Here is a 25,553-nt window from a genome sequence, read left to right as displayed (position 1 = left end):
GAAAGCAATGACCAAAATTGTAAAACCCTTAAGTGCGCCTACAAGCAGATGGGGGGGCGGGGAGAGCATGGGGAGTGGGGTAGAAGATGGTAGAGGGTAACTGTATCACTAAAACTGTAAATAATGAAACTAGTCATTCTCTGGTTCTCTACCCACGATGTCGGTAGAAAATAGGGAAGTGCAACGTGTGTACTCTGCTTTGTACTTAGTTCTTGAAATTAAGCATATGGAAATGAAGCTACACAAATTTATTTACCAGAATGTCAATCACACAGCATTACTTACGATAACCAAACTTGTAAAACTTCTACAAGATTCAACTTCAAGGAGTATGGGCTTAATAAATGATTGTATGTCCATAGGACAAAACAGTCATTGAAGAATGACATGAGAAAATGCTCACCAGTGAATATTAATAGGATGTAAACAGGTGTTACATACAGTGTAAATGCATACAGTATAAATACATGTATTTCATATATGTATTTCTGGAGGCAATATATTAAGATAATTTATTTCTGGGGTAAGTTTCCAGGTGATTTTTCGATTTTCAGTGTTTTAAATAATGTTACTTTTATAATCAGAAAATTTTAAATCTTTTCGAAAATAGAATTTGTACTTTAATTTTATTTGCTGTCAAAAAGCTACATACATATATACATAGGTAATTTCATACCATGAAACTACAGATTTCAAGTGAATATTTAGAGAACTAATAGTCCTAGCCAGTGCTCTTAAATAAGACACTTCATATTTTTTTTACTTAGTTGTAAATTTGTCCGTCTCTTTTAGTTAAAAGTAGCAATCTGAAGTAAAAAAAAAAATTTTTTTTGCTTCAGAAAAACTCCTAACTTAAATTGAAAGGAACTAGGTCCTTGATCTAAACTGTGGATTAAGAACTAAGAGAATACACCTCTAATGCATAGTTACATGTTATTGTGACTTCTAATTTTTTTCCTTTTAAAATACTCTGTTTTAGGTAAGATTTTACTATTTAATGATTATTTTGAATGCTATTACTTATTGTGTATTTATGTGCCAGACATTGAGCTAAATGTTTTGTCCTCGCACCCTACATTAGGTTAAATGAAATTATCCAAATGACCAAACAGGTTTAAAAAGGTTAGGGCCATACAATTATGTCAGATTCCAAACTGCTTAACTCCCATGGTAACTTTTGATGTCCTGTTTCTCAGGCCTTTGTTTTGTTTTTATCAAAAAGGGGGAAGGGGAAAGAGGTAGTATCAGATAGTTGATGTTGAATTCAACTTTTATTTTTCAAAGTAGAAATACCTGTTTCTTTTTCTGATTATAAAAATTTTTTAAAAGAAAAGCTATTCAGAAAGTAAAATATCCCCTCTTGTTAAATTTCTTTTAAAATGCATTACTTTTTTACGGCTCATATACCTAGTGTATTTATTCTATAACATGCTTTCATTTACTAACAATTTCCCATGCCAGTAATGATAATATTTATATGTCTATTCTTGACAAGTTACATAGAAGTCTATACTGCAAAGATGTGCCAAAATTTATAACAGGTTATCATAATGTATACTATTTTATTTCTGGAATAATTTTGGCAGCAGTATTAACTTTTGGGAAGATTACCTAATTGCTTGTGCGCAGTGAGTTACCTTGTATAAAATCGTAAGAGGATGTGTATTTATCTGACCTCAGTCATTATCCCTTCATAGGATACATATAAATAAGGAGAATGTCATAAGTAATACTATCGTAGAACAAATATTTACTGGTTCTTAAAGTGGAAAACATGTTTATTAACATTCAAACTCCCCTCATACAAGGCCATATAAAAACTTTTAGCATTTTAATTATACATTAGTCTACATTTTCTATATAGTTACAGTGATATATAATATAATTTAGTTTTTTGTAATATATTGTTTCAATACATCATTAGTTCTGTTAAACATAAGCACTTATTTTCAAATCCAATACTTGGACAATTTCCTCTGTACATAGATTAGCTGGGCTAATTAGCATACGATGCTCTTATTAAGAGGTATATGATCTGAGTATTAACGGTTGCTGAAGTTTGGTATTTTTATGCAGCGTTTTCTTTTTGCTTTAATCACAAAAACACAAACCTTAAAAATACTGAAACTGAAAATTCAGTAAGTAAAGTCCAGAGACATTACTTTAGCTGCTGAATCAAATCCATACATAACACTATCATATTAAAAACCTTAAAAAAAAGTTTGAAATCTGCACTAGTACAGACCGTTCCTATCAGGATAAGACTACTTGTGAGTAAGAAGGAAAAAGGAGAAAAAATGCTAAATTTGTTGTCTCTCACTAATGATGGCAATTTGGGGAAGTGTCAGAACGAATATAGTTCAACTCAATAACTCTAGGTAACTTCGTGGAGTTGGAAGTAGGCTTATTAGCTCATGCTGGGTGGCTGCAGCACTGACCTTGTGTGTAAAACAAACATTTACATACTGTGATCTAGGTCTTAATTGCAAGCTATACTGAGGATTTTTTAAACATGTTTTGGCTATATTTCATTCCAGAAGAAGAGCTGATTTGATGCCTGAGTTACAGCACCAGTCTATTATTACTTATTAGTGAATAAAGTACACTCCTGCAGATAAACACCAGATCAAAAAGCTTGTTTCAGTAATCTGATTAAACTGTAGAATACTAAAAATAAGTTACTTCTACAGAACTCTGAAGGGAGCAAAAAAACCCAAATTACAGTATATTCCTAAATAAACATTTAAAGGGAAATAAACCCCTCACCCTCTGAAGGTCAGACAGTGTTTGCTATGTTGTAATCCCGTTCACTGTTTGGCTGTAGTTGGACCACGACACTGTGTTCATTGCTTTCATTTTCTGCATCACTGCTGTCGGTATCTTCATTGTCATCTTCCTCGTAGTCTGAAGATTCTGTCATGTTCTGATGTGAGCGGGATTCCGACAAAGCCCCAAATGACTGGGCACTGACAGAAGCTAAAGGTCTAAGTAAAGGGGTATGTTCTGACACCTCATTTTCTTCTTGACTACTGTCTGTGTCAGAGTCTGAATCGCCTTGAGAAGGAACAACTTTTTGCTTGCAGACTGGACAGGTTTTTTTGGTTTTAGTTAACCAAGGGTCTACACACTTGCAGTGATAGGCTGTTGGAGCAAAATACACGTCTTCAGTTAGTATGCCGTGATTGACAATTTTATAGTTAAATCCTGTGCCATATTTACTCAGTATTCAGATCTGTTTGCAGCATGTAGGTCCAGAAGAAGAAAAGCTTGTAAATTTTCATAAATATACCTCCATCCTTGAATTGAGACCACTAATTAGTACAGGGCCTGGCTTATGGTGTGCTAATAACTATTTTCTGTCTCTTCCCCTATGATACTGAACCTAAATATAAATTGGTCTACATGTAAATTCAAAGCAGTATGTAATTACTCATACCATGGGAACAGGGAAGGATTCTGAGCTTGTCTCCGTCTTCATATTCATCCAAACAAATGGCACATACATCATACTCATCTCCTGTAACAGAATATAATAGTGAATAAAGTATGTGGAGAAGTAGGTTTAACCTTTCAAAAGCGTTTCGATTTAGGTCTTCCTCAGTCAGTTATTTTAAATGCCTTCTGATTTACCTTAATGATGCACCTTTTATTTTCTATCAGACCCAAGGATCTACTTAGCTATTCAAGTTCTAGGGCCTGAAGTTTTATTATAAGTAATCTTTTACCTAAAATGGATAACTTAAAATGATGTCAAATTTGTTTACTTTGTCTTTGCAAAAGATTTTAATAATCATAATCACATTAGCATTTTACATAACTATTCAAAATACTATTTTTGAAATACTGTATGCCAAGAAACAAAATTTCATTATTTAAATGTGTCAAAGTATCTGGGTTATCTTTAAAATAAAAATGGAAACATGTTAGAACATACTCAAATGTTTTTAATGTATTAGTGGGGGAAAAAAACCAGATTTGAAATGAGACACTGGGCTTCAAATCTCCAACATGTACCAGTTCTGCGATATTTGGCAGATTGCTTAACTGTTGGCCATCTAGTTCTTTCTCTGTAAAAAACTTCTATCTACCTTGCAGGTTTGTAAGGATGAATAGACATGATATGAGCAAAAGGCCAGGCACTTAGGAGTTCAATAAATGATGTTTATTAGTAATATCACCATTTTAATTATCTCATTGTGAAATTTATCTTTTGTAATCACAGAAGTTTATTAATATAGAGCTCTTTGGAGTTCCACTGAAGTTACAAGGAACTGGCAGTCTTTTAAATACAGCACCTTTTTCAGTTAATAGCTTGGACATGACTGTGACTGCTTCCAATAAGTGTTTTCTGTTAAATGATTATGTCAGATAAAAACTTGCAAAACTTTCAGGGAGTAAAAGACAGTTAAATTAATTGCCTATCCCACATTGGAGGGTGACAACTTTGGGAGACATATCAGAAATAAAGCCACTGTCTGAATATGTAGCTTAGATGAACAGGACACACAAAAAAAGAGACTGCTTTTGAAACAATCCCTTTAATGTCCATGTCCTCTAGTCATTTAAGACAGCACATTTAGGAGGAAATAGAAAGCTGTAGTAAATCACTAACTTTTGTCCAGTATCTTGAATTTGGTTACTACAGCATTATCCATCAAATACGTTCTATAACAAATATACATGTACATATGTGATTACCTGTAATTATTACACATCCATCTACATGGACTTTGAGGACAGACAGTTCCAGTATATTAAGCAATTCAATCATGCCTGACTTCTCATACAAATCAACCTTTTAGTCTCATTACCTTGTGAAATGCCTACTATAAACAGATATAGTTGAACATGAACAGACTGGCTCAAAGCTGTGCTAAAGCTCTAAGGCTCATTTTATTAAGGTAGGGAGATAAGCTTGTATTAACCACGTGGGTCCAATGTGATCACAAGGGTCCTAAAAAAGAAGAGGAAGACAGGAAAATTCAGTGTCAGAGGGAAATGTGACTGCTGGCTCTGAGGATGGCAGCAGGAAGCCAGAGTGTGGTGGCCTCTAGAAGCTGGAAAGGGCAAGGACACAAATTCTCCCCTAGAGCCTCAGAAAGGACGCCAGCCCTGCCAACACCTTAGACTTGTGTCACACTTCTAACCTACAAACACTATGTTTTTGTTGTTTGAAGCCACTAAGTTTGTGATTTGTTATCACTGAAATAAGGAAACTAATATAGGTAGTATTTGTCAGAGTTATCTTTAAATATGTGGCACTGATGCTTTGGAGTCACTAAGCTTTCATATCAATCCTTTAAATTGTTCCAAGTAATAGATTTATATTAATTTCTCATATTTTATTGCCATAGCACTTGCTTAGAAGATAAGATGACAAGTCAAGATTCAAGGGTGTATTTTGTGATCGCAGTCCAGGGAGTCCGGTACTCTGTAGAAAATTAACTCCCAGACTGTGACTTGTGATGAAATGGTAAAGCACAGCCTGGGGTTTACCATCCCATCCTTTTATTTATTAGGTATGTGACCTTCTGTAAGACATTGACCTTTATGCTTCTGTTTTCTCAAAGGCAAAAGAAAAATACACAACTATGTCTAGGGTAGTTGTAAGGATTAAAAGAGAGAACGCAAGTATAGTACCTCTTAACCAATTTCTACCTGGTAAAACTAGCCACTAGACCCACTGGCTTATCACGTGGTTTTAGGACTGTGGCTAGGAGGCTGTTCTCTAGCCCGCACTGTGCTTCTGTCTCATCCGGTGAACCGTGTGCTTAATAAGCTAGTAGCAATGGTCACTGGACCTGCTTGCTGTATGTGGGGTAATTATGTGATTTAGTTAAATATTCAGCAGTCCTTGAACTATAAGTGTAAAGGACTTCTGGTTTCATTTGAAAGCTAGGCTCAATGCATTAGAAACACTTTAAGAAACGAGTTGGTCCCCATACCTTGTCTGTAACCAATATGTGAATAAACTGGGTCCAAGTAAGAAAACTGTAAGATTGGACAAATTTATGTATCAATAACAAGCAAGAATGAAAGCAGAATCCAGTTTTTGTTCTATTTTTAAGTACCTGAAACTAAAAATGGTAGAAAATGCACCACGTACCATGACAATTTAGAAATCCAGTCAGTGGATTCATACTCAAAAGGCTGCAGTCCAACATGAAAAAATTTTTGAGTGGATTTATATTTATGTTTAACCTAAAATAAAGATACATTGAGGGCATTTATGTATTTTTATTATTTACAATTTTAGCAGAGTCAAAGTCACCTAGTGGTTCTGATAGCGTAAGAGAAAAGGGCTTAACAATTGCTTAGTGTTTTGTGTACTGTTTACACCATGCTAGAAAGTTCTGTCACTTAGTATAAATCAGTGGTCTCAACTGGGGATGCTTTTGCTCCCCAAAAGACATCTCATCTGGAGACATTTCTGGTTTTATCAGGCATCTAGTGTTCCAAGGATGCTGCTAAACATCCTGTAATGTACTTGAACAGCTCCCCGCCCCCCACACAGAAGTCCCCCATCTAAAATGTCAATAGTGCTGAGACTGAGAAACCCTGATATAAACCCCTCCAGGCTAACAGCTTTGCTAATTCACTAGTGGATAAGATGTCAGAAGTTGGAGGAGGGGTGAGATTCATGTTTGTTATGTGAAACAATACAGAAAACAGCTTCTGTCTGGAATATTTTTAGCATGGTTGTTGAATGAGGTTTCAGAAAAACTTCATGAAGATACTTTTAAAGTCTCATCAATCTGGGAACATCATACTACAAGGAGGATAAAAAAAACCCTGGAATTACCTTTATGGAGGGCAGACCCCTTGAAGTACAGGCTTCCCCTATTAGGGGAAGTGTTCTAGGAACCCAATGGCATCAGTGTTCCAGGTAGCATTATTGTGAGAGGCTGCTACTGCCATGAATTTTTTTTTTTTTTTTTTTTTGAGATTCTTTCAGCATGTTTGCCCATTTCATGATGGGTGATTTAAGAGCACACGTGCCCACGCAGTAATGAGCGTTCAGCAGTTTTGGACCCAAAACGGCATGACCTCTTTGCCTCATCCTCCTTATTCACCTGACCTCTCCCTGAGTGACTTTTTGTTTTCCTGGATGAAAAAAGTCCTCAAAGGTAAATGTTTCGGTGGTGTGGAAGAGGGGAAACAAAAAAAACAGCAGAAGCACTAAAAGGCATCTAAATTGATAAATTCAACAACTGTTTTGAGAGTGGAAAAAGCGCCTCAATAGGTGTATTGCATCAAATGGAGAGTACTTGGAAGGCGACTGAAGGTTAAATGTGTAAGAATAAATACCCAATTTTTTATAAATAAATTTCAGTTTGCTTTGGGTCCCCCTGCTCATACATATGTGGGGAGGACTCTGATTCTCCCCTTGAAGTCTGTTCCTCCCTGTTTTTTCCCTGTACATTGCAAGCCCCAAACCTTGGCTCATCAGGTACAGCAAAAGTGCTGACCCTTAGGGTCTAGGCAGCCACTGCAGTGGCAGGAACTGAAGATCAGGCCGGGGCGTATCTTGATGCCTCTTTCCTTCAGAATTTAAATTCAGTCTGTCATACAGCCTTGTAAACTTTTATCTGCAAAACATATCCCGTATTTGTCCCCTTCTCCCATTTCTTCAATTACTCTAGTCCTCAAGAGTCTGTACTACTCTCAGAGGCTCCTCTCTGGCCTCCCTTGTATTCCTGCCCCATGTAGTATTTCTCTTTAGCTGCCAGAGTGATCTTGTAAAACTGTGTATCACATCATGTCATTCCCATGTAAGTGGCTCCCCATCTCCCTAAGAACAACAGCTGAGCTCCTGCTTCCGGCCTGCCGGCAGCTGTGTAGGACCCAACCTCTGCCTGCCGCCCCTCTCATGACAGTCTACCCTGCACTCATGCTTCAGCCATGCTGGCCTTTCAGTCTTTAAAGAAATATGAAGTAAGTTAGGTGGGGGCCTGCATTTGTCCAGGCTATAACAAAAACATTTGGACATAAAATTAGAAATAGAGGAATCACCATTTCTGGAGATGACTCAAAACTGAACTAGTTTGAAATAATCTAGTCATAGTACAGATACACTGATGCAAAACTGAATGGTTCACTGCTATACCAAACTGGCCCAGGCATCAAATAAACCAAGCATAGCTTTCCTCAAAGTCAAAGATAAAAAAGAGATTGAACATTCAGGACTAAATACATATAGATTTCACTAGAGACAATGACTTAACATACGCATTATAAATAATCTGCCCAGGGATGCTGCTTCGTTGGGTTCATGAGTTTGCCACTTAGTCACCACTTCTACCAGTGAAGAAAACAAAAGCAAATAAAAATAAATGAACCTTATTTTCTGTTCTTCTTTCTTCCCTACTAGTTACCAAGAAATCTGAATAAAAGACAATAGGATAAAATATTTTTAAAGCCAAATTTGAGAATTCTTCATGATTATTTTCAAGCTCTGAGCAAAGGACTAATATTTACTTTTAAGTTTAGATTTAAAGCAGTTAAAATTGTAGTTATTAAAAAAAATTTCTTAACAGCTAGATTAAAGGAGTAGAAAATTATAAAAATTAGATATTGTTTCCTTTTAATGCAATATTCTATAACATGCTATACTGTTTTTTCCAATAAAAATAAAGAGCTTTCTCTTTCTATACTTGTTATCTTGGAAAATCTCAGTGATTAAGTTGTCAGGGAAAAAATGCCTAGTAACTTAAAATGTTAGGTATGAAATCCGTTTTTTATCATTCTTATTTCAGGGATCTAGCTGCTTCAACATACTGATGGGTAAGGGAGACAGCTCCCAGAGAGACTGCCTTAAGTGCTTAGTAGCGGGACTGTTAAGGGAAAACAGAAGGATTTTCCATCTGTTAGGAAACACACTGTGCGGTAACCAGCCCTTATGGTTAGACTTGGAGAAATACATTAATTGAATGATGCAATGATGCAGAAAACAGGAAGCCACAATTTTGATTGAAGAGCTATTTCTGAGGACAATGATGAGTAACGAAGGGATTTATAAGGATGGGAGCTGCTTGAGAAGCAAGAAATCAAAAAGGCTGTTACTATTTTCTTTGTGTCAGAAATGGATAAGTCAATACTTAAATCTAGCTGTTAATCAGCATTAATGTTTCTGAAAGAGCTTCAAAGGTGAAGACCAGTAAGAGAGTTAGGAAGATGTAAGATTATCATGTCCCCAAAGTATGGTAAATATGAAGTGCTGACCAACTTTACAGATATTATAGTTATGAAAGAGCTTTGAGTTGGGCTATAAGTTTCTAGTTCTTAAAGTTTCTGTGGATTTGATTAAACAGAAAGTGCCTACGCCAGATATGTCCAGATCCAAATTCTTTTTGGTAAATTGACAAAATTTTCAAAATAGAAATACTTTTTATTAAAAAAAACAATGAAGCAGATGATCATTTAAAAACTTTCTTTTATTCTTTTATTTTTATTTTTATCTTTTTTGCAGGTAGATGGAGCAGGGAGAGGTAGGAATGGGAATTTGTTGATAATACAATGGTTACAGAGTCTCCTAACATTGTCACTATGTTCTAGGCCTACAAGAGTTCTCTTGAAGACTTCCATAGTTCCTGTGGGACTACGACAGGAGTGATGAGAATCCTCACAAGTGTCCTACACTTTCCTCCATGTTTTCAGTTAGATGCAACAATGAGAAAATTGCAACAACTAAATGGGATTTTTTTTCTTTCTAACCTCTATGTATACTTTGTCAAAACTATTAGAGTACACCAGAACACATATAACAAATACACCTTTTTCTTTTACTTCAGACACCAAATTCTCATGATAACCAAAAAATTCTAACACAAAAATACAACTAGTTCAAACTTACTGCTATTGAAAAGAAACTTCAAGTGTCATATTTCTAACTGCTTCATGATGTTGGTAACCTTCTTTACTTTTTTTTTTTTTTGAGCTGTAGTCTGACTCCGTCGCCCAGACTGGAGTGCAGCGGCCGCTCCCGGCCACCCCAGCCTCGACCTGCTGGGCTCCAGTGATCCTTTGGCCTCAGCCTTCCAAGTAGCTGGAGCTACAGGCACGCGCTGCCACGCCTGGCTAATTTTTTTGTTTATTATAGAGACGAGGTCTTGCCATATCGCCCAGGCTGGTCTCGAACCCTCAGGCTCAGGCAATCCTCTCGCCTCGGCCTCCCAAAGTGCTGGGATTACAGGCTTGAACCACCGTGTCCGGCCTTTACTTTTTAAATCTAAAGTAACGTTTAATGACTGAATGTTGATAGTGCTGATATTTTATTTGATTTTTATTTGAGTTGTTTTGCTTTTATGATAATAACTGTTACCATTTGTTGCGCTCTTGCTATGTGCCAGGCACTGCTGGAATCATTTTCCATATATTTTAAATCCCACCCCTACACCTTATGAAGTAGGTACTGTCAGTCACATTTATACGTGAATATGAGTGTATGGAGAGGTTAAGGAACTTGCACAAGGTCACACAGCCAATAAATGGGAGATCCAGAATTCCAGCCCAGGTCTTTTGGGCTTCTAAGTCTACACACAGTCTTAACTGTTATGCTGTATTGCCTCCTAGGATATGGACTCAGAATTTCTGGTCACATATAAAAAGTCCCCCTTGATTCATAGTGTTAAGAAATACTCTGAAGCAGCCAACTATTCGCTTAAATGAAAATGTTTCCAACTCATCTGCCAGAAAACTTTTTTCTTTAGCTCTTTCACATGGAGAAGGAATGGAGACTGTTCTTATTCCTAGCTCCCATGGTTTCATATTTTTATAAGTCTTTCTAGGATGCTACAAAATAGCAGATATTCTGCAACTTTAAGTAATGGTCAAACATTTCTTAGATATTCTGATGAAGAATTGAGTATGCTTGTGCTAAAAGAAACAGATGATTCCAGTGAGGAAAAAAACACATTGTAGTAGCAACTTTTGGGGAGAAATGTGTTAGTGAAGTATTTCATTAATGAAGTATAAAAATGATTATCTCAGAGGCTATAAATAAATTCATATAAACAAGCCCCTGACTGGGGGAAAAAAAAAGTCTAGGCAATGATACAGCTTTGGCCAAATTTCAATTTGGGTAATCTAGCTTTTTTTTTTTTTTTTTAACCTAACCTTTCCCTATAATATTTTTTAAACATTCTATATTACTGTTTACTGGTTTTAACCTGGTTGCATTACCTATGCCGATAAACTACAACTGTACCCATGGTCTTTCTGAATAAAGGAACAAATACATTCAAAGATTTGTTATACTGAAGAGAAAAGCCAAAGTTAACGGGATTTGAAAATGGCAAATATTGTGTGAGGCCCAAAGTTCTTAAAAAGCATTTCCTTGTGCTAAGTACAGAAAGTTTCATTATTCCTTATTCATTACTCATTTTCAGGCCACTAGGAAATCAGAGCGTATAATAGGCGTCCAGAGCCAACTTTGGCAAACTCAGATTTATGTATGTCCTAAAATACTAGCATGTTAAAATCTAAAATGTATTTTTTCTTTTCCTTCATATAAAGGACATTAAATTAAAAACTTGCTCAGCCTCGGGTGAACTTGGGGCATTGGGCTTATATTACTTTTGCACAAAGCAGAGTTGCTTTTAGATGACTTCTGCCTGTTGACTAGATTAGTCTAATATTTGTTACAACTCTCAGTGTAGCAAAGGTAACTATAAAAAAATCATACATAAAATTTCCTTATAAATGGTGTATTCAAACAGTTAAAATATTGTGATCCTAACAGGAATATGAGCCAAGGCAGAACTATAGATGGTAACTTACCTTTTAAATGTAGATAGGATAAAATGAGAATTATCATAGGCTGCTAGCAGACTTGAACTTTTAACAAATCAGTTTGTCTCGAAAATGTTTTCCCTTAGATATATTGAGTCAAGAAGGAGGCAAGTGTAAGTAGGGATGGAAGTGGAAAAAAGAACAAGAGAAGGGGAAGGGGATCAATGTAAACAAGGTATTTTATTTTGAGGTGGTAGTGACCAAAGAGGGAAGGCAGGGTTAGGACAGTATTTATAAGGAGAGTGTCTGGAGACAGGAAGTTGAATTGCAGCCCTGTCACTTACCGTTACTCGGCTGTGTACCCTCAGGTACATTCACCAAGTCTCTGGGATTTGTTGACTAGACATAGGTAATAAAAGAGAGGAGTGAACCAAAGATGATGTACATAATCAAAAGTGATGGGCTATTTCCTAACTTTTAAGTGTTTAATTTGACATCAGTAAAATGAAACTATGAAAAATGAGTAAGAGAGGGAATGGGAACAAATTAACTATACAAGCAAATTAGCTCTACAAGTTTTTTTAAAACCAAAAATGGGTAAGCTAACTATAAAAAAGAACTGGCTAGTATTTTGTGAGTACATTTTATCCTGAAATGTTATGTAACTACTAACAAAGGCTAATTATACCCTGAACAATATATATAGCTTATTTAGACTACAGTGAAGCATATATTACCTCTGCAAAGATGAAGTAAAGATTTGTTCTTCCTCACTGGACCACACACTGTAATATGAGGGGGCACCAAAAAAACCCCAAAGACAATTATCTTTTGGAGGGTGGGCCCCTTGTAGTACAGGCTTCCTCTGCTAAGTTAAGTGTTCTAGGAACCACTGGCATCAGTTTACCAGCTAGTGTTGCTGTGAGAGGCTGTGTTTGGCTTCAATGAATTTTATTTTTTGATTCTTTCAATGCATTTGCCCATTTCATAATGAAAAATTTATGAGCACACTGAGTGTTAAGCAGTTTTTGACCAAAAATGGCATGACCCCCATGTCCCAGTCTCCCTATTCACCCGATCTCACCAGGTGACATTTTTGTTTCCCCAGATGAAAAAAGCCCTCAAAGGGAAATGTTTTGCCAATGTGGAGGAGGTGAAACAAAAAACAGCACTCAAAGGCTGTTCAAGAACTGCAAGTTCAAGAATTGTTTTGAGCAGTGGAAAATCATCTCAGTAGGTGTATTGCATCAAATGGAGAGTACTTTGAAAGTGACTGAAGTTCAAACTTGTATGAATAAATATGTAATTTTTTATAAATAAATGTTAGGTTTTTTGGGTCCCCCCTCGTATATGAAATACAGTACTGTGATGGAAAATTGTACTTTCCATGAAATTATACATTCATCAAGGAAATTCCATAAGAAGCAAGGTCACATTTTCTTCTTTGTAAGTTTCTGAGGTGTCCATTTTAGCAACAAACATACATTGACTTATTTATTTGGCAAGTATAGATTAAGTGTCTGCTAGGTACCAAACTTTCCTAAAGCAGAGCTTAATGGAAGAACTGGGACTTTCAGGTAAGCAAAGCAGGGGAAGAAATTAAAAGCCAAAGGGACTGCACAAGGTATGCAGGTGACACGGAAAGTAGCTCACCAGGCAAGAACATAAGATGCAAGGACGAGAATAACAGGATGAGGCTAGGGTGTAAGCAGGGTCAGCCTATATGGTCTTTGTGCCACGCTAAAGTATAAAGTTGACTTTATTCTTACATATAAATGATTCTCAGAATAAACCATGCAGGTTCTTTTGCTGAATATAATTATGGACAGTGAGCTCTATTCCTGACACCAAGCAGGGTGACTGCTCAAATGTATGTTGATTCAGCACAGAAGGAAAAAGTTTTGGACATACTAAATTAGAAGCGTGTATAGGTTATCCAGGCAGAAATGTCCATTAGTTAACTGGATATATGGGACTAACACTTAGGAGAAAGGTCCGGGCAAGAGATGAAATTTCAGAAGTCATGAGGAAACAGATCTCCAGGAAGGGAAGGGGCTAACAAGAAAACAATCTGATATACGAGGGAGGGCACCCCCCAAAAAACCCAGAATTTATAAAAAATTGTATATTTATTCTTACATTTTTAACTTCAGACCCCTTCAAAGTACTCTCCATTTAATGTAATACACCTGTCAAGACACTTTCCACTGCTAAAAACAAATTTTTGAACTCATCAATTCTGATGCCCTTGAGTGTTTCTGCCATTTTTTGTTTCTTGTCTTCCACATGGGTAAAATGTTTCCCTTTGAGGACTTTTTCTCATCTGAGAAAAAAAAATGTCACTCGGGGCAAGACAGGGTGAATAGGGAGGATGGAGCAATGGGTCATGCTGTTTTTAGTCCAAAACTGCTGAACACTCAGTGCGGTGTGGGCAGGTACACTGTCATGGTGGAAGAACCAGTTACTTGTTTGCCATAAAAAAAAAAAAACTAACTAAAGTCAAATGCTAGGTGGTACACTGATGCCAATGGGTCCCTAGAACACTTACCTAGCAGGGGAGCCTGTACTACAAGGGGACCGCCCTCCAAAAACTAATTCCGTTTTTTTGTGTGTTCTCCCTCATAAAATCCCTAGACCTGTGCCTAGCATACAAAAAGCTCTCAAATGTTTGCTATTATTACAAGTAAGTAGTCAGCCAAAAAATAAACAGTGGCAAAGGATATTTCTCCAGAGGAAGAGAAGGACTGAAAATATTGATGATTAACCACATCAGAGCTCCATAGCAACCACCCGCCCACAACTACCCAGGCTTGAGAACCATGGCATACAGGAGATAAGTGACTGATAGCAGTAAGCTCACGTGTAAATTCTATGGAAGCAGTAGTAGGAAAAGGTTGAGAACCTGTGGACTATAACATGACTTTTTTAAGGACACAAACGATAACCTAACTTTATAAAAATGCTTCATTGATTTTTTTCAGGGTGTGACCAACATGGAGCCATTTAATAAACATTAGCTAAATTACTAAGTCACAGAAAATGATCAGCCTATAAAAATTTACTAATTAATACCATTTGGGGGGAAACATCTTTAAATAAAATATAAAATAGATCATAGATAAAGACACCAACTGAAGCAATATATATGAAAACATTTTCCATATGATGTTGATTTGTTAAACAAGTTGATTTTACATTTAGATAAAATCAATTCTAAATAACTGAAAGGAATAACCATCCTGTAGGACACAATGGTGACCCTATTATACAACAATTTCAGATTTATTTTTCTTTAGACGTTAAGCTCTAACCCAGCCTGTGGGATTCTGTGGCTAGTATGGTACTAGATCGGCCTAGTTTTGGTTCCATAATAACAATTTGTATTTGAAAGTCATGGTTTTGTATTATTTTCTTCCCACAACTTGGTGAGATACTTAAAGCAAGTATTATCAGAGAGGTTAAGTGATTTGTTCAGTAGCAGAACCAGCTCTTATGGTTCCAAATTCTGCCTTCCTTCCCCTATACCATGCTCTGTGAACTGCTGATTTTCTAAAAAAAATCAACTGCTAGCTTCTTCATTGGTATGGGGTTCCTAAAACTACTCACATACCTCTTCACCCCTTTAATGTATCACTGACACAAAGTGTGATAATTGCTGAAGCTTTACTATGGTAGAAGATAACATAGGGACTAGCTGTAGGAAAGTAAATGACTTGTGGTTCCAGTGGAGCTTTGGAGCTCCCTGCAATTCCTAACATGGAATGATTCCTGTAGGAAGAAGAGGTAATACAACTGACATTCCTCACAGAATTCCACTGGATTTCTGGCTGGACACAGATACAGTGAGAATTGGTGAGTGGTTGCTTTCCTTATTTATTCTTTTTTTTAAAAATCAGAAAATTTTTCAAACATACACAAAACTATAATGTACCATTACCAGCTTATTCAAAACCCTACTGTTCTCATTAGATCACTCTTCCTCCACTGTTTTTCCCTAAAGTAACTTAAAGCAAATACTGAGACATCATTTTGCCAATAGATATTTTAATATGTATCTTTGAAAAACAAGGACTTAAAAAAAAAACATAATCACATACTATTACCATACCTCACAAATCTGTAATAACTTTCTTATGTCATCCAGTACCAAAAGCATATGCAAATGTCCCAAACTGCCTCAAAAATATTTTTTTATAGATGATGTGTTCAAACCAGGATCCAAGTAGTGTCCAAACACTACCTTGGCTGATGACTTGTGTCTTTAAATCTAAAACAGGTCTGTAACTTACTTGCTTGGGGCAATTAAACAAGTTTTTGAGTTCCTACCATGTGCCATGCTAAGTATGAATGTTTTATAGAAATTAAAAGTAATAAAGGCTGGGCACAGTGGCTCACACCTGTAATTTTAGCACTTTCAGAGGCGAGGGAGGAGGATTGCTTGAGCCCAGGAGTCTGAGACCAGCCTAGGCAACATAGCAAGACCTCATCTCTGTAAAAAATTTAAAAAATTAGCCAAGCATGGTGGAATGTGCCTATGGTCCCAGCTGGGAGGTTTGGAAAGGAGGATTGCCTGAGCCTAGGAAGTCACGGCTGTGGTGTGCTGGGATTGTGTTAGTGCACTCCAACCTGGATAACAGAGTGAGATCCTGATTAATTAAATACAACCTGTGCAAAAAGAAAAATGTCTCCAAGATACAGACTAATAATACTAAAAAAATGTGAGGTCTACCTCATTTATATATTAGGAATTCACAAAATTATCCATTAAATCAAAATGTGTTCTATAGTATCTATTCATTCAATTTTTACAGAAACCCAGGGGTGATATCTTGTAATACATTTTATACAAAACCTGAAATATGGAGCTGGGTGTGGTGGCTCACACTTGTGGTTCCAGCTACTTGGAAGGCTAAGGTGGAAGGATCATCTGAGCCCAGCAGGTCGAGGCTACAGTGGCCATGCATATGCCACTGTACTTTAGCCTGGGTAACAGAGTGAGACCTCCTACTCAAAAAAGAAAGAAAGAAAAAGAACTAGGATAGTTCCTTCTTAGTTCCTAGTCCTTTATAGTTCCTTCTTTTATATTAACTATTGCATTTCCACCATCTAGGTAGAACAGTGCATCTACAGCACAGTATGGTTATTTTAAGAACATGTATACGCACGTATAATGTGTATATGTATGAATGCCTACATGTTACGTTACATCTATATAATGCATATATTTCCTAGCCCTACCTGCACAAAGAGCCTCAAGCAGATATATCCTAGCATCAGTAACAAAAGCTAGCACCCAGACTTTAGTTTCTAATGCTATTCCCACTAAAAAGAACCAAGTCTCCTTGGACAAATGCTAATTTCTAAGGCTGGAGCAGAAAAAGATCTAAGATGAACATCTTGTCACACCAGAAGGTAAGAAAGTGCAAAAGAAAGTGGGGAGAGGAACTGTGGTTTCTAGTCTGGCATATAAGGAGCTTGTAAGTCATCACTCCTGTCTTCGTGATAAGAAAAAGGCTAAACAAACTAGAAAACAACTCTTCTTATATCTATCAGAAACGAGGCCCCCAAAACTAGACAGACAGAGACTGGCAGATAGAGAATCACAACGTACTGGAGCAGAGGCCCAGGAGCAGAAAACGCTGCAGGAAACAACCAGAGTAGAAAAACAAACTCACTGATGAACTGCTGCAGGTCAGTGTGGACAAGCTGGAGAATTAATACTTGGGAAGGGGGGACATTTTTGGTCCAGCATGCAAGGAGCTCAGAAGTCACCACTTAGTCATAACAAGTAAAAGGCTAAACAAATTGAAAAATCAACAGCTTTTCTTAGATCCATCAGAGTAGTGAAGTCATAGGGCAAACCACTGCTCCCCACATTGGAGAGACAGGCAGATACAGAGAATCACAACCTGCCAGAGCAGAAACCCTGAGTAGAAACCACCAGGGAACCAATACTGATAGCAAAGCCTAGACTATCTGACAAATTGCCAGAGTCTCAGTGTGGATAAGTCTGAGAGTTTAAAAACTCCAAGGGGGGACCTAACACTTTTGTGAATTTTCCCTCTTGGAGCTCTACCAGGAAAATTTCCCTCAGGTTTTGGGGGTTTGGTGGAGAAGCATTATGTTCTGAACAAGAACTCCCATCAAGAAAAACAATATTACCAGATCATAACCTACTGGATTTTAGAGTATAAATGACCTGGAGAAAGGGAAAAAATATCCAACTGCAGCAGCTCTAACTTTCTATGTGGAAAAAAAAATATCCAACTTCACCCCTACCTGCCATCTGGTCCCACCTAAGATTGGGAAAAAACTGAGAGGCACTTATGAAGTTCAGAGCCTAGGACACCAGCTCATAATCATAAAATTCTAGCCTGCTTATCCTCCCACTACACCTTACTGACACACACTAACATCCTATTTGCTGCAATTCTTTTTACCTAGTATATCATGTCCAGCTTCCAGTTATAGATTACAAAGCATATAAAAGGCAAAACACACAACTTGAAGAGAGAGAAAGCATCGGAAACAGACTCAGATATAGTAGGAATGTTGGGATTACCAGATCAGGAATTTAAAACAACTATAGTCAATATTCTAAGAGCTCCAGTGGAAACATTAGGCAACATGCAAGAACAGATGGATAACATAAGCAGAAAGGTGGCCATTCTAAGAAAGAATTAAAAACAAATGCAAAGGATCAAAAGAACTAACAGAAATGAAGAATGCCATTGACTGGTTTAACTGGACACAGCTGAAGAAAGTATCTCTAAGGTTGTGGATAAGTTAATAGAAACGTCCAAAGCTGAAAAAGAGAAAAAAGACTGAAAAAATGCAACAGAATATCCAAGAATGTAGAACAACTTACAAAAGTGTAGCATATGCATAATGAGAATATCAGGAAAATTAAAAGAGAAAAGAACAGAAGCAATATGTGAATAATGACTGAGAATGTCCCATAATTAATTTCAGACACCAAACCACAGATCCAGGAAGTTCAGAGAACTCCAAGCAGGAAAAAGAAAAGGAGAAGAGAGAAAAGCTGACTCTTTAGATGTCAACTTCAACTTCAAAATCCCAACAACAAAAAATACAAGATATACAAAGAAATAGGGAATTGTAACACATTAAAGAAACAATTAAACCTCTAGAAACCACCCAAAGGAGCACAGATATATGCCCTGCCAGATAATTAAAAATTACTGTCATAAGGATGCTCAGTGAATTAAAAGAGAACACAGACAATTAAGTGAAGTCAGGAAAATGATGCATCAGTAAAGTGAGAATATCAACAAAGATAGAAACCATGAAGAAGAATCAAATTCTGGAACTGAAGAATACAATAACTGAATTGAAAAATTCACTGGAGGGACTCAACAGCAGACTTGACCAGGAAGAACAATCAGTGAATCTGAAGATAGTACTTTTGAAATTGCTGAGGCAGAGGATCAAGAAGATAAAAGAATGAAGGAGAATGGAAGAGAATCTGAGGGACTTATGGGATACAGTCAAACAGGAAAACATGCTTTATGAAAATCTCAGAAAGAGAAAAAATGGGCAGATAATCTATTTGAAGAAATGATGGTTGGAAATTTCTTGAATCTAAGAAGAGAAATGAATATACAAATTCAAGCATCTCCACCAGAATAAATCTAAAGAGACTTACACTGAAACACATCATAATTAAACTGTCAAGTAATAGATAAAGAAATAATCTTGAAAGCAACAAAAGAAAAGCAACTCATACAAGAGAGCTCATGTTAGATTAGTAGCAGATTTATCAGCAGAAACTCTGAAGACTAGGAGGTGGAATGATGTTGTCAAAGTACTGAAAGAGAAATGCTGCAAATCAAAATTACTATATCTGGCAAAACTGTCCTTCAAAAACAAGAAATTAAGAGTTTCCCAGATAAAAGATGAGGGAGTTCATCACCACTAAATTAGCCCTATAAGAAACGTCCAAAGAGAATCCTACCAGTTGAAGTGAAAAGATGATAAACAGGAACACAAACCATATAAAAATTTAAACCCTGGTAAAGACAAATATAGAATTGTTCAGTACTGTAATATAGGTAAGTCACTTATAAATCTGCTATAGAATTTTTTATCAACATAAAAAGTAATTACCAACTTATGTTAAATAATAAACAATGTATAAACAAGCAATGTGATTCATCAATAACATAAAATGGGAGGCCAACAGAGACGTACAGAAGGAAAGTTTTTTGTGATTAAAGTTAATTTGTCAGTTTAAAATAGACTGTAATAACTTTAAGATGTTTTATGTAACTGCAAGGGTAACTACAAAGAAAATATCCATAGAATATACACAAAGGGAAATTAGAAGGGAATGGATCAAAACATGTCACTAGAAAAAACCAACAAAAATGAAATAAACACAGCAAAAGAGAGAAAAAAAGCTGCAAGACAGAAAACAATTCACAAAATATTAAGTCCTTTCCTATTAATAATTAACTTTAAATGAATTAAACTGTCTTTTAAAAACTCACTTTATATCTAAAATACATATAGGCTAAAAGTGAAAGGATGGAAAAAGATATTCCATGCAAATGGGAAACTGGAGAGAGGAGGAGTAGCCATATTTATATCAAAAATAAACTTGAAGGAAAAAACTATCATAAGAGACAAAGGAGGAAATTATATAATGACAAATGGTCAATTCATCAAAGAGATACAGCAATGAGAAATATACAACAGGGGGACCCTCTCCCCCAAAAAACAACCTGGAGCACATCTTTCTGAGAGTGGGCCCCTTGTAGTACATGCTACCCCCACTAGGTAAATGTTCCAGGAACGTATCAGCATCTTTGTACTAGCTAGTGTTGTGAGAGGCTGTGTTCAGCTTCATTGAATTGCTTTTTGGGGATTCTTTCAACATGTCTGCACATTTCTTAATGGGTGATTTATGAGCACACCTGCCCACACTACACTGTGTGTTCAGCAGTTTTTGACCAAAATTGCATGACCCTCATGCCCCATCCTCCCTATTCACCTGATCTCGCCCCTGGTACTTTTTTGTTTTCCCCGATGAAAAAAAGTCCTCAAAGGGAAATATTTTGCTAATGTGTAAGAGGTAAAAACAAAAAACGGCAGAAGCACTAAAAGGCATTAAGACTGACAAATTCAAAAACTGTTTTGAGCAGTGGAAGAAGTGTCTTGATAGGTGTATTTCATCACAGAGAGTACTTTGAAGGTGACTGAAGTTTAAATATGTAAGAATAAATACATAATAAATAAATTCTGGTTTTTTGGGGGGATCCCTCCTTGCAGATGCATCTAACATCAGAGCACACACTTATATAAAGCAAACACTGAAAGAAGCAACACAATAACAGCAGGAGACTTCAATACCCCACTTGCAGTAAGAATAAAACAACCAGACGAAGATCAAACAGAAGAAGAAACAGATGACTTATACAACACTTCAGATCAACTGAACTAACAAACATATACAAAACACTCCACCAAACAAAAGTGGAATACACAGTCTTCTCAAGTGCACATGTAATATTCTCCAAGACAGACCATATGTTAGTACACAAAACAAGTCTTAACAAATTTAAGAAGACTGAAATCATACAAGTATATTCTCAACCACAGTTCACTGAAACTATGTATCAAAAGAAAAACAGGAAAATCCACAAATATGTGGAAATTAAGCACTACAGTCTAAAACAACCAATATATCAAAGAAAAAAACACGAGGGAATTTAGAAAACATCTAGAGACAAATTAAAAAAAAAACCCAACATACCAAAACTTATGGAATGCAACAAAAGCAGTATTAAGAGAAAATCTTATTAAAGAGTAAAGTCTATAATCTCAGCACTTTGGGAGGCTGAAGTGGGAGGATTGTCTGAGCCCACGGGTTTGAGAGCAGCCTGGGCAACTTGGTGAGACCTCATCTCTACAATAAAAATCAAAAAAATCTGCAGAGCGTGGTGGCACATGCCTGTACTTCCAGCTACTTGGAAGGCTGAGGTGGAATGATCGCCTGGATCTAGCAGGTCAAAGCTAAAGTGGCCAGGAGCATGCCACTGCCCTCCAGCCTGGGTAACAGAGACTCCAACTGAAAAAAAAAAAGGAAGAAAAACCTCAAATCAACTACCTAATCTTACACCTAAAGTGATAAATGACCAGGTGGCTCAGTGGCTCAGCCTATAATCCCAGCACTTTAGGAGGCTGAAGCAAGTGGATTGCCTTAGCCTGCGGGTTCAGACGCGCCTGGGAAACTTGGCGAGACCTCGTCTCTATAATAAAAACAAAATTAGTCATGTGTAGTACGACACACCTGTAGCACTGGCTCCTTGGAAGGCTGAGGTGGAAGGATCACTGGAGCCCAGCTGGTTGACGCTGGGGTGGCTGTGAGCATGCCACTGCACTCCAGCCTGGGCGATGGAGTGAGACTCCAACTAAAAAATAATTAATTAAGTAAAAATAAAAATAAAGTAATAAATAACAAAGAACAAACTAAATTCAAAGCTAGCACAAGGAAGAAAATAAAAAAGATTAGAGCAGAGATCATTGAAACAACAAACAGACTTCCAGCAAGATGGTGATGGGGCAGTCTGGTCTATGAGACCCTCTGCAAAGGAGAACACAGAGGGTCTCTGGCTCTCTCCCGGAGGGCTGTGGATCCCATCATCGGCAGCCTGCTCTTCACGCGGAGCTCGGCCGTCGCCACCGCTGGGGCTTCGCGGCAGTCTGGACAACCACTGCAGCCGCAGACACAGCAGCTGCAGGCGCTGCCACGGCCTCCGTGGCAGCCATAGCACATGGCTCCACCCATGCCTGAGGCGATCCACGACTTCAGTCCTTGAAGCCCCTGCAGGCAAGATCTGCTGGGATCGCTGCCACCTCTGCTGCCACTGTGACGTCCTGCCGACCGTGGGTCTCCTCCCTTGTGCCCTGAGGCAGGCTCCCATCTCCGGCCTCTGCTGGGCTCCTGCAGCTCCACCCCCTCTGGGGCTGCGAGATAGCACCACCTGCTGGCGATTCAAGGTAACAACACCGAAACAGGACAAACAAGCTTGAAAAACAGACACAGGCCAGATTTGAGTGGTGAACTGAAGGTGATCTGAACTGTCCTTCACAGCAGGCCAGGGGCAACTGTCCCTAACTGTGAACAAATTTACCAGCTTGAGAAGACAGCTAGAAATCAGAGCTAAAAGGACACTGGACTTAAATGAAAAGTTTCAGAGTATGCTCGATTAATTCTGTTAGTTTAATGACTTGATTCTATTCCTACTGTTTTGTTCCTTTTTTTTCTCTCTTCTTTTTCTTCTCTTTTCTCCTCTCTGTAAACCATATCTTTGTATAGAGGAACAGCACACCAATAAGGTGGTTGGTTAGCTTGTATGTTAGCATCATTGTATGTTTTAGTTTTTTTTTTGTATGGGAGTTGGTTAGTCTGTAGCTGTGGTCTATTGTTTTTATCTGTTTCACTTTAGGTCTCTCTCTCCATTTGTTGGTACACTCGTCTGTTTTCCCTCTTACTCCTCTCTCCACCCCTCTCTTCTCCCCACTGTCTACTCCATTCTCTTCCCTCTGCTAACCTCATTTTATTTCAGGGAGTAAACCTACAGCCCCAGTGCACGGACAGATTCCAAGGCAGTGAGAAGTGGGTTTCGGATTATCCATACACCTGTCGGTGGATACCAGGACCTGCAGATAGATTTTGAATCACAGCTCCCCCCTTAAGTAAATCTCAAAACTGCAAAAAGGACCACCCCCAACCTACAGTTCAACTCCAGAACTGAACAAAGTAAAAGGGCACACATAAGAAGAATAGGAGATTGAACAAACAGAAGTAAAAGCAACACCTCTACCCCCTGAATAACAAAATTAAAGAAGACAGTGATGTGGAGGGAAGGAAAAAGTAGGGAGGGAAAAAACCGCATAAATGAAGAAAAACCAAGAGAATATAGGTCTCACAGAGACCCCTGGGAGGTCAGACACTAAGAAAACAGACTCCGGAACACAAACAATGAAGAGGCCCCAGAATGACTGGTCACATGCAACAAACCCAGACATCAAGACATTAATAGAGCGAATTAAAAAAATTGAGGAAGACAAGAGGAAAATAGGAAGGAGCTGATGTCAGAAATAACAGCAGTAAAGAATACTGTGATGGAAATAAATAACAAACTAATAAGCATGGAAAGCAGAATTAGCCAAGCAGAAGAAAGAATCTTAGAGCTCGAAGACCAAAACACAGAACTAACCCAAACTGTCAAAAACATAGAAACAAAGCTCAAAAAGACAGAAAAAAACCTTCAAGAGATGAATGATAACTTCAAGAGACTGAACCTAAGAGTAATTGGCCTTCCTGGGGCAGACAGAGAAACAAAGTCCACACTGGAACAAACATTTCATGAAATCATTCAAGAAAATTTCCCTCATGTCATCAGTGATGAAAAAATTCAAACACAAGAGATTCAGAAAACCCCTGCAAGACAACAAATGAGAAGACCAACTCCCAGACACATAATAATTCACCTAAACAAAGTAGGTATAAAAGAAAAAATCCTAAGGGCAGCAAGAGTAAAAGGTCAGACTACCTACCAGGGAAGACCAATTAGAATAGCAGCAGATTTATCTACAGAAACCCTCCAGGCTAAGAGAGCTTGGAGCCCTATCTTCACAGTTCTAACAGATAAACAATTTCAACCGAGAATAACCTACCCAGCCAAGCTAAGCTTCATCAGTGAGGGAGAATTGAAATCTTTTCCAGATATCCAATCCCTAAGAACGTACACTGCCACCAGACCATCTCTACAAGAAACACTTAAGAGAGTATTGAACACAGAAGAAAAGGAAAAAAGAATAACGTTCTTCACAAGACTACAGGTAAAAGATTAAACACACACATGATCCAACTCTAAAACCAAAAGAAAGACAACACACAAAAAGGAAGAACAACAACCCTATAAGAACATTATGATAGGGATCAACTCTCACATTTCAATCATTAGTTTGAATGTGAATGGACTAAATGCACCACTGAAAAGACATAGAATGGCAAAATGGATAAAATATCACCAGGCAACAATCTATTGCCTTCAAGAGACTCATCTCACTAGAAAGGACACTCACAGACTCAAAGTAAGAGGATGGGAAACAAATTTTCAGGCGAATGGAACACAAAAGAAAGGAGGAGTCACGATCTTAATCTCAGACAAAATATCCTTTAAGCTATCAAAAATTTAAAGAGATACAGAAGGCCACTGCATAATGATAAAAGGTTCAATCAATTAACAAGAAATATCCATCCTAAACATATATGCACCCAACATAGGAGCACCAACTTTCATAAAGCAGCTCCTAGGTAAACTAAAAAAAGATATCGACTCCAATACCATCATAGCAGGGGACTTCAATACCCCACTCACAACCCTAGACAGATCATCAGGACAAAAAATCAGCAATGAGATCCAAAAACTCAATGTGAGTCTTGATCAAATGGACTTAATTGATACCTACAGAACCCTCCATCCAAAGACCTCAGAATACACATTCCACTCATCACCACATGGAACATACTCTAAGATCGACCACGTACTTGGTCATAAATCAAGCATAAGCAAATTTAAAAGGACCAAAATTTTACCATGCACCTTCTCGGAACACAGTGGAATAAAAATAAACATTAACACCAACAAGGTCCCCCCAAAACCCACAAAGAGATGGACACTGAAAAGCATGATGCCAAACAACTCCTGGGTCAATGATGAAATCAAAACAGAGATTAAAAGATACCTGGAAACAAATGAAAATGAAGATACATCTTACCAAAATCTCTG

At 37.5% G+C, this 25,553-nt stretch overlaps 1 protein-coding gene across 2 annotated transcripts in view; it reads right to left on the bottom strand.

Moving 5' to 3' along the window:
- Positions 1-1,749: 1,749 nt before the first annotated feature.
- RNF13 (ring finger protein 13) overlaps positions 1,750-25,553 on the bottom strand; it is a 140,988-nt gene continuing 117,184 nt past the window's right edge. For both annotated transcript variants that reach the window (XM_008057308.1, XM_008057307.2), the window contains 2 exons: positions 3,437-3,517; positions 1,750-3,141 (listed from right to left, as the gene is read on the bottom strand). In XM_008057308.1, coding sequence (XP_008055499.1) covers positions 2,777-3,141; positions 3,437-3,517 — 446 coding nt within the window. In that variant the 3' untranslated portion in view covers positions 1,750-2,776. The remainder of the gene's footprint in view (positions 3,142-3,436; positions 3,518-25,553) is intronic.

The sequence above is a fragment of the Carlito syrichta genome, unplaced genomic scaffold (genome assembly GCF_000164805.1).
Source record: "Carlito syrichta isolate Samal-C Ts95f unplaced genomic scaffold, Tarsius_syrichta-2.0.1 Scaffold302945, whole genome shotgun sequence".
NCBI lineage: Eukaryota > Metazoa > Chordata > Mammalia > Primates > Tarsiidae > Carlito > Carlito syrichta.
This window is presented reverse-complemented; position numbering and strand designations above follow the sequence as displayed.